We start from the raw sequence: 13,366 nt of genomic DNA on the forward strand, positions 1-13,366 counted from the left end.
ACAAATAAAGGATGATATGTCAGTAGCAAAAAGCATAAGTAGATTAACTGTTAGTAAAAAAAAACACACCGACAAGTTTTAGAAGCACTAAATGCCATTAGTGGAAATAAGTCAGACACTGGTAACACAAAAGCTGAGTCCATATATCCATATTTTAAAAATCTAATCTCACTGAAAGGAGAAAAATTAAGGATATAAAGTTTTGGTTCAATGGGCAAATGGATGCACAAAGTCTTCCTAAGAGTTACTTTTCCATTTCCTGTCTTTATTAGACTTTTTTATCAGACGCTCCAACATACCATCTCCTCATCCTCAGCCAGAACAAGGTCATAATCACTGAGGGCCACACAGAAGATAATTGCTGTCACTCCCTCAAAACAGTGAATCCACTTTTTTCTTTCTGATCTTTGGCCGCCTACATCAAACATCCTGAGTAAGGGAAAAGAAAGCAGGAATTAAAAGCAAGGTCACACACACACCTCTCCCTAAACTGAAATGATTAGGGAACTTCCCACTATTGCATATTCAAAACCCCATTTATAATAGAAAAGACAAACAAGGAGCAGATAAAATGTAGTCAAAATAACTATCTGTGGTTAAAAGTAAAAGAGAACATGAGAAAATAAGATCTAGGAATAATCAAAATTCTCATTGTAGATAAGTAGTTGAGCCTCCTCTCTATCAAAGCTTGTATCAGACGTGCCAAAAGTCAGCAGAATAAGCACTGAAATGGATTAAAGGAAGAAGGGGAAAAGACAGGAAAAATGAACACCTAAATAATGTAGTTTAAGGTAACAATAACTCTTGTTCATGAGCATCTACTTAACATCTTCAGTACATTAACTAATTAAACCCTCATAACACTCCTATACTATTATCTCCATTTTACAGATAGACATTGAGGCACAGATATGAAAAATTTGCTCAAGGGCACAGTACTAGCAAGTGGGTGCTAGAGATCTGAGCCCAGGTATTCTAATTCCAGCACCCAAACTCTTATCTACAAACTCAACCTCTCAAAATGGTTTACTTCTTTAGTTAAAAGTGAGCAATGAAAAAATGTAATTCCCCAAATTGCAATCTGCTTCCATAACTTCTCCCTACTGATTAAAAAGTTTGTTTTCCTTACCTTTTTCTTCTTTTTTTTAAAATTGAGGTATAATTGAGATATGTTTTCCTTACTTTAAGGAAAAATAGTTTAAGGATTAATTATGGAAAAAAGTAAATTATATTTTATGATAGGACTCTAATAATGCAGTATCTTAAAAACAAAACTTAACTAGTACTTCCCAACTCCAAGTCTTATTTGAACCTAATTATAACAATGAAGCCTCAATTGCTCACACACTCTCTGTTCACTCCAGACTAGTTTTAATGCACTACTCCCTTCTGGGGGGTTACCTGATATCCTGAGTCAACTGTTCAACTTCTGTCAACACTGTCCCAGTACCCCTACAGTAAAGGAACACCTGCCTTGCTTTGGCTTTTACTAGGGTCAAAGGAGGTATACATACAAATGGTTAGATACTCTTAAGATATATGTTTGACGACAACAGCATTTTTAAAGTTAAGCTCTGCCACACTGGTTGACGGTGCCAGATCTACAGTGACCAGGGTTCTTTCTAGAAAATTCTTCCCCCAGAGATTGAGAGGAATAAGACAGTTGAGTAACTTCTTAGTGCATGTTTGAGAGAGAAAAGTCATCTTATCTCTTCATGACCCAGGTTTTCCTTTTGGCTGAACATGCACAGTTCTTTTCAACCTTTGGTCATGTCACCTGGAATGATGCAATCACAAGCTGGCCTTAATACATGATCATCTTGCAGGCTTTAGTAAAGCTAACATATACTTCACCATGGAAGTCATTCAAAGGGAGATACACACTGGTACGTCAAAAATTTGTTTACTCCTCCATTTTCTTCTACAAAGTCCATAAAACTGGTAGAACACTTTAAGCTCTCAAGGGGGGCTCTTAGCACATACTATATTAACATTTACAGTATCATTCACTAACAGATCAACATTTTATAAACATTACCTCATAACTGAGAGGCAAGTAAGCAATTACACACTGCCTTGCATATAGTAGATGCTCAGCAAATGTTTGAATAAATGGATAGTGGTTTTTGCCTAAAGAGAAGAGGAAAAGGAAGAAATGATAGTACTTCATAATAAGATATCTACATGCCAACGATAAAGTGGGAGCAGCACCTTAATTTCATTGGCTATTGATACTGAATAAGACAACCAGCAAGATTTACCTAACTAAAGATCAATCTATGACATCCACAAGAAAACTTCCCACACTAAATAAAGTCAAAACATTTAATGATTACTAATTTCATAGTACACAATGAGACTCTCATTCTTATGGTTTCATAGATGAAAAGTCCATGTGGCCTTTGCTACTCTTGTTAAGTAAATTTATCAGTACTAAAGATAAGCAGCTCTTCCATTCTAAAAATATTCAGCTGAACTGCTGTTTTCCTGCACCAGCTTCCAAATCTGTTTTGAGTATTAAGATTTGAAGAACTCAGCTGGTATCTATCTAGTAGTAATTAAACTGTGGATTTCATAAATCCTGTGAAGCAATTGTTATCAGAAAAAAGAAAACTGTGAGGATCAGAGCTAGAAGTTAATTTGCATGCAAGAATGCTAAATAACACATTCTACATACAAACGTAATGAGGTAGCTAAAAAGGACATCATTTATTGAAAGGGAAAAGTTTACTCCTAATCTCAAAAGTCACAAAAGGAGAAACAAGGAACCAAAAAGACAGTTCTAATATTTGCAAAAGACAATTAACACAGAAGACAAGCTGAAGCTTCAGAAAATCCTTTGGATTAGAATACTAGAATTTTCTCTTTCTAAAATATCACTTTATGTGTCATCATACCTCCCCAAAATACCTCTATCCCCACATTGATTTTCCACTGTGCACTATAATAAGAACTTAGTTGTGCATAATACTGGGCAGAAATCAGTCCAAGAGCCCCATTGAAGTTAAAGGGAAATGCAATGCAGTAAGAAAAATAACAGTGTGAGAAAAGCATTTCTATTTTAGTATTAAAATGACAGAACAAACACATAACTAGAGCACAACATTGGTTTTCTGTCCATTTAGTATTGTTTTACCATCCTAAACAGCAAACTTTCAATACCTGTTTTGGCAGTTCTAACAAAAAAGTAGCTGAAAAAAATAAAATTAAAAATAAAATAAATTGGAAACCATGTGATTACTTCTATTGATACCTAACTTACAATTTAATTTTGAATTTAAACTCCTCCAAATAGACAAAAATACTTGATGCTGCTTGGAGAAAGAAATGTTGAGGACCCCGTTCAGTTAGAAACTTTCAAATACTAGCTGATGAATATTATAGTTAACTTTCTAAACGAAGGAATATTGCCTAGAGAAATTATAACATTAAGAGACACTAACTGAAGGAAAGATATTTGAGTTTGGCCCATGTAGTAAAAAGGTTAATGACTTACTTGAAGTATAGGTCTTTGAATGTAAAATGAGTTTCCACAATGCCTGTGGTCTTTACTCTTGTCCGCAGAACATCTTGCTGAGTTGGAATGTAGTTGGTTTGGGATATCCTATCCAAATCATTTAGGTAACTAAATAAAACACACCGGTAATTTATTTTTACCTGGAGAAATTAACCATGTGCACAGCAAGTCAACAGACTAAACTAGTTCCTTGCCAAAAGTAGATTCTGAACCTGTGACTAAAGTGGCAGAGTAGTCAGATCTTCAGTATCATAGAAATGACAATAAGAAAAATGGGAACCTAACATAGGACAATTAAAGTAGATTCTACATATACTACACAAAAGTGGTTTTAACTCTGCCAAAATTAAACTGTGAAAGCCAATTAAAAAACAAACATGAAAATGTTATTCATTTTAAAGAAATTCCTCTAATTTAATACTAAATCAACTGCACTGCACAGTACAAAGCCAATCTGAACCAAAGCCCTTAGATGTTTAAAGTAAATGGGTCATTTATATATTTAAACATTTGACAGGACATTAGCAAATGTTGTTCAAAGTATTAAAACTAAAGAGAACTATGCTCAAGGAGTATTTGCTGTTCTCATTCATGAAATGTAAAAGCTGGGGGATAATGGGGTTAAAGCTAAGCCAAATAAAAAAACTGTAAATACTCCCAAACAAATTTAATTTGTTCATTGAAATAATTAAAAGACTGTTTCAAAGCTAAATTAAATTCTTCATGATTTCAGGGTTCCTAAAGATTTTTTTTTTGCTAGAAAACTGAAGAACAGTTGGCACTATTATAGGTGAATCATTAATGATTTTATATAAAAATAAGTAGTATCATTAATGTTAAGGAACCAGTTAAGATTAGGTCAACAATTATGGGGGAAAAAACCACAAATCTTATTATCTTCAGGTGTAGTTAGGAAGTTCAGAGCTTACTGAATGCATGATGAAAAAAATTAAAATCTAGCCTTGATGACTACTGAGAGGATTATTCAAACTGTTAATATTTGCAACTAAAGAGTATTATTAAAAGATGGGCAAAATTCTTAAATGTTTCTGAAGTCAAATTTTCATTTAAAGATTAAGCAAGTTTTTCAAAATAGGAAAAGATCTCTTAATGCTTAAAAATGCTTTCACTTGGCACAGAGATGGATAAAGGTGGTAAGAATTAACAAGCTCCCAAAAAGCACATTTATAAAAAATATATTCTGAACATACATCTTATAAATAGACATCTTATAAAAGAAGCAAAATAGGATAGCATGTAATAGCTTAACAGAAGTACTGACTATGAATGTCTAAAACTATGTAACACTCAAGAGGACTTCCTTAACAAATAGATGTTCCAACTGTGTTCTAAGACTCAACATTTTTCTATACAAAGTCTACTTCGTCATCTGGCAAAAGATTTGTAAGTGGTGACTAGTCCCAGAGAAATCCACAGTGCAGAGAAAGCCACAGACAGTTGGTTCATAAAAAGGGATATAACAATTCTGATTTCCCCACTAGCTGGCAATCAATGCAAAGCCCTTATGCAGAGGGAATTTACTGAGGTGGAAGAGATCCAGGATCCAACTACAATAGATTTCTCTCCTCTTTGACTTGCTTATTATAAATTAACATCGAGCTGTGTTCATGGTGCCAAGTCTCCCATTTACATTCCAAGAGAAAACATTTTTCCCCAAGTCCTAACAACCAGTGGCTCTATACCTCAACTGAAACAATCTTCAGGAAAGACCCTATAGACTTCTAAGAGTGTCTGTCACTCACATTTCCTTAAGAATGGGCACTGAACTTTCTCTAGGGTCACCAAGTTATTTTCTGTTATAGTTTCACAGAGAAACTTAAAATGAAGCAAAGAAACTTACTAAGAAGCAGAATCATTGAGCTGATATTCTCTGGATCTGCTGAAGCAAGCTTGCACCCCACCATCTCGCCATAACCGTTTTATCACTCCTGCTAGTTCTAGAGTCATGACTCCTTCTTCAGCACTGCCAGCTAAAACAAATAACTGCCGGGCATCATCCTGAAGAAAGCAGTTAAGAAAGAGAGACAAATGATTCTCCATTTCATAAAGACTTGACAACAGTCTCTTTAAAACACACACACACACACACACACATACAATATCTGTTATATTATTTTAAAAGAGGTATTAAAGAGACCTTTCCTGGCACAGTGGTCTGAGAATCTAAACAAGGTCCTTTTCCCTTCTCACCAGTTAGAAGTGCAGACCTGAGCTAAGCAAAGACTTCACTCCCCCTACCATTTCATAGGCCACCATCCCCTAGGAAAGATCTCTTCTGATTAGCCTACTCATCTCCACTGTTTACTCATGATTTTTGACAGATAAAAACTGGTGTGTGAAACAGGCCTGCGTAATACATTCCCATTCTGCTAAAGGAAGCCTACAGTAAAAATAGAAATGAAAAAAACACTAGCAAGTAGGAGGTAAAGGCTAAACACGTCAAAGGAAGTATAGCATTAATCAAGCTTAAGGGAAAAAAAAAAAAGGATTCTCTTCTCCCCACTTCAGTTCAGACGAACCAGAAGAAGAGACTGAGGCATTTCAGAAGTCTGGGAGCCTAGTGCGGGAAATAAGTCTCCCAGGGAAAAATTCAGACCAACTCCAGATTTCCCCACAGGAATAATAACCCTCCAAATAAGAGGGGGAAAGGCAGCAGGAAGAAAACTAAGTTATAAAGACAGATTTGATCAAAATTTCATGAGTCACAGACATAGCTTTGTAAGTGGTATAGTTTTTACACCTAAAATATGTGAGAGGTAGAAAGGACAGAAAAGGGCTCTGAGAACTGTGGTTGTTTTTCTTCAATCTACCCAGATAGTTTAAAAATAAACAAAGGGCTTACTAAATGCTTGCCCCACCTCAAACCTAGTATTTATCTGCTTCAGGAGATTTCCAAATAACTATGAAAATGCAGATAATAAAAACAGCATATACTGGGTAAAGAAAAAGTAAAAGGAGAAGGGAAGCAATCAATCATATCACAAGTAGTCATAGGACAAACCAGCAAGCAAAAAAGTATTTCAGACCTTCAGTGAAATCACAACCAAAAACTCCTAGGACTTGTGTACACCCAAAACCTGTGCCTCCACCTCAGCAACACAGCACTGACCACAGTGCACACCAATTAATTCTGCCAAACTCAGGGTGTTCTACCTTAATGGCTTTTGCAGAGTAACACTCCTTGAAGATCTTACCTGCATTCTTTCTAGTAATACTTTAAGACCAACCTTCTCTAAGAAACTTTATCTAACATCTATATAAAGATAACAATTTTAAATAAAGGAACCAGAGTGAGAAACGTTGAAAAATTATACAAATTGGCAAACATACTCAACAATGAGCATGTCCTTCTATGTGTACGGTACAGAGCTTTATTGAACATCTCAAGACTTTATGGTTCCTTGGTTCTGAAATTTGACCTACACACATGCAAGTATTCAAAAACTTCCTTAAGCATTATTTGTTTTTAAATACCATCATTCTCCTTTTAGAAAATATAAGAGACAGAGCTATTGCTACATATTTTTGCTGTCCTGACTTTGTAAACACTGTTTCAGAAGGAAACACTTTTCCCTTTCCACTTAATCTCTTCCACTGGCTACCTATTGCTTCCCCACAATAAACCCTCTTTACAGGCCTATAAAGAGGCCCCTCTTTACAATGAACTTCATACCTCCACCTTAAGCACATATGAAAAAGCAACCTATCTCACACCCAGCTCTATTCTTTTCCATTCACTCTCTGACCAACCATTAAAAAAACCAAGAGGATAAGAAAGGAGCTATAAATATAAATTCTTACAAATGAAGGGAAAAAGAAAAACTTCAAAAATTTATACAAGATTATAAATTAGAATGGGTGGATATTGGAAAGCTAAATGACTCAGGATACCTGAGAGGAATTAACGATGTCAACTGCCATCTGGTGACACAGGAATGATCCTTATTTGATAAAGGAGATAAATGATCCTTATTTGATAAAGGAGAGACATCAAAGGAGGAAGGCTTCTATGGTCTGAATGTTTGTTCCCCCAAGGTTGTATGTTGAAATCCTAATGTCCAATGTCATGGCATCAGGAGATGGGTTTTGAAAGGTGCTGAGGTGAGGTAGAGCCCTCATGAATAGGATTATTAATGCCTTTATAAAAGAGACCGAAGAGAAAGCTCCCTGCCCCTTCTGCCATGTGAGGACACAAGTCTGCAACCTGGAAGACGGCCTTCACCCAGTCATGCAGTGGCTCTGATTTCGTACTTCCAGACTCTGAAGTGTGAGAAATAAATGCGTTGTTTGTAAGCTACCAAGTCTGTGGAATTTTGTTATAGCAACCCAAAAGGACTAAGACAGAAAATGTCAACTGCATGTGGTGACAAAGCAGTTAATCACAACTGATTTGATAATGGAAAGAAATTAAAGGAGAAGGTGGGATGATCAAGAAATATAAAGGAGGACAGACAGAGGGTGAGGAACAAAAAAGGAAGAAACTAAGAGTTGTAAATAACTGAAATGGAAGAAAAAAACAACAAAGACAGGGAAGAGAATAAATACAGTATAACTGACCAGTCATAGGATACACCAAATACAACAGAGTAGTTAGGTGACAGAAGGAATGAGAAGAGGGAGAAAATAATACAAGAGAGCTGGTAGGAAAAGGAAGAAAAGGAAAAGGATAGAAAAGCAGGAGGTGAAGAAGGGACAGAAAGGAGTGAGACAAAAATACAGACTTTGCCTATTCTTGACTTAGCTCTTATGTTTTCTCTGCTCAGAGTCTCTAATTTCTGGGATATGCTACCTCTTTATGTAAAGTCCTGCACACATTTCTTTCCCTCTTCTTTTGCTAACCTCCTCTCCAGTCATTCAACAACCCTCGCTCTAGCTCATCTTCCTTTCACCATTTCTAAGACTTCCTAGTCTAGTACCATCCAATTATAACCATCCTTCCACCATTACTGAATCTTAATTTGCATTTAGTAATTAAGAGATGCTTGGAAGAGTTCCTAAGCTACTTCCCAGACATATAGACCTTGTCTTTCCAGGCAGCCTCCCCAAGTTACTACTGCATTCCATCACCCATATCAGGGTAAATATGACACTCTGAACAGAGATGATGATTCCATGAGTTCTAGGAAGTCATTCTATACATTTCCAACCTTCTCTTGGAATTTAGCTGATGATGATATAAAAGATCCCCTGCCTTCATTTTGATCCTCTCCCCACTGCATCAAATATCCTAATTTACAAACTAGACTTTCCAAATCCACTAAGAATCATAATTAATCAACACAACTTTTGAATATCTGACATGTTTACGAATTATACTAGGACACAGTATAATCCAATTCTATAGCCTGGAGTTCAATGTAGTATAGGGGTTCAGTATTCCTGAATACCTAAAAATGACCTCTGAAATTTGGACTTAGTGTTCATGTCCTTACCAAGTTTATTCTGGAAGACTGGTATTTGCCTTTAATCTCTACATCTCAGAAAGCAGAGCTACAAATTAAGGCAACCTCCTCTATATTACTCCAATTTACTATCATTTGCTACTATAAAATTAAAGTCAATGATGCCATGAAAGAAGCGAGTGAATAAAAAAAAAAACATTATCACAGAAACCTACAGTATATGCACAGAATCCCATCTCCTAAACTCTTTCTTATGGTAATCATCTAATTATCTCCTAAAGCAGATTGCCAACATTTCTCAAAAAGCACATAGTACTTTGCTACATCTTACCTTGTTGCTTAAATTCATTTCCCTAAAACACAAAGCAAATTTTGCTTAACTGCATCTATTGAAAAAGAGCAAGTAAAGAGGAAATGAGAAACACTTACTGCTCTGGCAGCTTCCCCAAAGTCAATCTTTAGCCGTCCCATGGCTCTTATGATTGCAATGATGGACTGTATGGTATTGCTGTAGACAACTACTTTATACTGTTTACATTCTTCCTCTGAATAGCCATCCTCATGAATGATTCTTTAAAAAAAAGGAAACCACAAATCATTACGAGGGACCTAAAATGAAAAGATACTATAGGCTTTTATGCACTGTAAGGAAATGTAGTCTTTCAAAAGGCCATGTTCCAACTTACTTCATCTGTTTCACAATAGTGCTTTTACCAGATTCTCCAGCACCTGAAAGAAAAGAAACCAGACTTTGATTTTTGATTACTTCATTTGTAATCAAACACAAAAACATGAGTGAGATCAACATGAATGATAATTCTCATAATTAATGGAAACTACAGGTCCAGGAAAAACTTTGGCAAGGCTTGCTTTCTATCAGGAAAGACAACAGAGCTTCTCCATTAAAGTTTTACATAACTCAGCAACCAAACGTAATTCACTGCAAGTGTCAAATGGCCTACTTGATACATTTGTGTAAAGCAGGCATTCTCAAGATGTAGCAACATAAAATACCTCCAGGAATTCATCCTCTACATGAAACTTTATGATATAAACATTGAACAAATTATTAATTACTTTTTGGTTCATTTGTTCTTATTAATTCCTCTGTCAGCAACCAAACCACCACAACTGAGGAATGCCTATTTCACACCACTTCCTCTTTCAAAATTTAAAAACCCTTTCCCACTTACGACTCCCAGTTGATGATAATGCCTGTCTTTTACTGGAAAAATTGAAGCACTCAGAAAAAATTCTCATTTCTCATAACCAAATCCACCCATCTATCTGCACCTACATTAATATTCCCTACCTTCATCAGTAAATGAACTATCTCTGCCAATGTCTAAGACTAACCCCTCCAACTGTGCACTTATCCACCTCATTTTATATACTCAAGGTCTTGGCTGCTGCAATTATCCCATGTCACTCAAATATCGAGTTTTCTCTTCACCAGGACACTTTGATCAGTGTACAATCTTCCATCTTAAAATCAACACACCCACACCCCACTCCTGCCTTTCCTTGACTCCACTTCTTCCTCTAGCTACCACTCCGTTTTCTCTCTTCCTCTGCATAGCAAAACCCCTCTGAGCTGTCTATACCACCAATTCTCTCCTTAATCCACTCCAGTCAGGCGTTCATACCTACCACTCTACTGAAACCACTTCTCAAAGTCTCAAACAACTTCTCCCTTAATAAAACCGTGGTCAGTGGTCAATTCTCAGTCCTTATCTTATTCAACCTCTCAAGCAGAATTTGTCCAAGTTGATGACTTCTCCCCTTGATATATTTTCTTCACTAGCTAGGCTTCTAGATATCCTCCTGGTCTGACTCCTACCCCACTACTTCTCAGTCTTCCCTCCTGTCTCTGAATTGTAAAGGTTATGCTGCTTGAGTGCTTCTTCTTTGGCCCTCTTCTCTCCCTACATTCATTCTCTAGGTCATCTCATCTTACAGTTTTAAACACCACTCATAAGCCGTTAATAATAGCGTCTAGTGGGCACTACATAACTGTTCTAAGAACTTTGCTTGTATTAACTCTTTTAATCCTCACAATAACCTGATAAAATAGATGCTATTATTAACCCCATTTTATCGATCAGGTAAATAAATGAAACAGAGAGATGTCAAGTTAACTTGTCCACGAATACACAGACAATAACTGGCAGAGTGGAAATATGCATTCACACAGTCTGGCTCCAAAGTTGTTGTACACTGCCTCTATGTTAATAATTTCCAAATTTAGATCCCTAATCTTGGCTTCTAACTGTGGCTCCAGCATCATATATCTAAACCAACCCCTGATAAATCTCATTAGATTTCTAATAAGCATCTCAAACTTAAAATGACCAAAGCTTAGTTTCTGCTTCCCCATCCTTATTCCCAAACAAACCCTGCTCCATCCTGTTTTCTTATCTCAGTAAATGAGACAAGCATTCATCCAACTGTTCAAGCCAAAAATGGTGACATGTAATTAACACACAGATGGAATGTGGGTGCCAGTACCAACATGTATATTAAATATCAGTAAAGCTTAATTTTAAAAATAAAGATAAATATAATTTTAACAGTTTCTTCTTATACTACAATGGATCATGAGGACACTGGAAAGCACAGGCCTAGATCACTGCCAAAATTTCCTAAAATGGGCCGATACTCCAGACCTCACCTTTCCTATAGTCAGTTTTCCACTTGGTAGCTGGAATGAACTTTATAAAATGTAAATCAGATCGTGTCTCAACTCTGCCCCCAAACTCTACAGAGTCCAATTACACTCAAAAAATGAAATCCATGGACAATAAGAACCAATATGCCCTGGCCCCCTGCCTACCTCCTCCCCCTGAATTCATATTATTTTCTACTTTGTTCTCTCTGCTCTTGTCAGACCAGCTTTCTTGCTTTTCTTCCAACATACCAAACTGGTTCTCAATGCACTAGATCCTGACTCATTGTCTTTACATTTACTATTCCCTCTGCTTGGATTAAGTTTCTGCAAGATTTTCTTCTTCACTCAGGGTTCTGCTTCCCTCAGAACAGCCTTTCCTGACTAATCTATCTAAATAGTCCCTGCCCCATCACACTCACTCCCCTTACTTTGTGTTCTATTTTTTCAAAGCCTTTATCATTTCTTCACATTACAGATTTGTTCATTTCCTGTTTCTCCACTAAAATATAAGCTCCACAAAGATTTATTCATTCCCAAGGCCTAGAACTAGGACTGACATAAACTGGTTATACAATTATTGTTGAACAGATGAATGAGTTTAATAAGCATGATCCTTTAATAAATATTTCTCAATTCTATCAACTAAAAATGTTAAAATAAAATTCAAGTAATTAAAAAATTCCAAACATCTACATAGAATTAAGAGGGGCATTTGTATTTGACTTTATCTTTGCTCGTATCACCTAACTGATCCTCAGGAGTAGCACTAAAATATAGTTAATACTCATGTAGCACAAAAACAACTTTTCTAATGACATTATTAGAAAGTACTGAGTTCTCCCAAGCATATCAAAAAAAAAAAAAAAAAAACACCCCTTACAATTCAGTTCTGGAGAAGAGAATACAAAAGCAAGTCACTGATACTTAAATACTAGTTTAAAACACAGAATTCCCAGATTATTCCATGTTAGCAACAGCTACTAAATTAAATAAGTAGAAATCAATGAAGTAATGTACACCATTTTTTTATACATTGAAAACACTTTTACCATTTATGCTGAATTATTTTGAGTAAAATAATAAGTCTATTAATCTCAGAATTAATTTCTACCCATCTCATTAAGTTCTACCCTATAAAGGTACTTACTTTTTAGAAACTATGTTGCCCTACCTCTCTCATGTTTTTCCAAGACTCCCTGATAAAATGTGAGTTTGCTCTTCTCTTTATTATCACAGCTTATATATTCCCCCAAGCTTTTATCTGGCATCTAGCTCAATCTCTTAAAAGGCATGTCTTACTGACCACCAAACTAAATACAGGATTTGCTTCAGTGGGTGCTCCAGGGCATTTTACACAAATAAAGAATGAACTGCTTTATACCCAAAGTCTTTGACCCATTCACAGCTTCTAGATCACCATGAAAAGTGCCACCATCTTACCTTTCCTCCAAGGAGGAAATCTAAGAATCATCTGGAACCCACTCACTCTTTTCTCCTTACATCATCAAGCTATAACAACATCTTCTCTCTTTTATGCATTTCTCAAATTAATCCTTTCTACTCCCCACATAGCTGAGCCTGACACTGCCCCTATTGTTAGAGCTATAATTTTCTCAAACTTCTAGCTCAAAGCCCCTTCTTCCTTCTCATCATTTCCAAATGGCACTATTAAAAGAGCATCTGTTCATCTAGTAATTCTTTAACTTCTTCTAACAATTTTTTTATAACCCCTTCTTCTTAGGCCTGAACTCTTCATTT

At 36.0% G+C, this 13,366-nt stretch overlaps 1 protein-coding gene across 1 annotated transcript in view; it reads right to left on the minus strand.

The window, feature by feature from the left end:
- GNAI3 (G protein subunit alpha i3) overlaps positions 1–13,366 on the minus strand; it is a 30,235-nt gene that overhangs the window by 5,234 nt on the left and 11,635 nt on the right. Inside the window, exons 2-6 of the mRNA XM_017666629.3 lie at positions 9,627–9,669; positions 9,370–9,511; positions 5,379–5,536; positions 3,497–3,625; positions 300–429 (exon numbers count right to left, since the gene is read on the minus strand). Of these exons, the coding sequence (XP_017522118.1) occupies positions 300–429; positions 3,497–3,625; positions 5,379–5,536; positions 9,370–9,511; positions 9,627–9,669 (602 nt within the window). The remainder of the gene's footprint in view (positions 1–299; positions 430–3,496; positions 3,626–5,378; positions 5,537–9,369; positions 9,512–9,626; positions 9,670–13,366) is intronic.

This window comes from Manis javanica, chromosome 4, assembly GCF_040802235.1.
Source record: "Manis javanica isolate MJ-LG chromosome 4, MJ_LKY, whole genome shotgun sequence".
Classification (NCBI taxonomy): domain Eukaryota; kingdom Metazoa; phylum Chordata; class Mammalia; order Pholidota; family Manidae; genus Manis; species Manis javanica.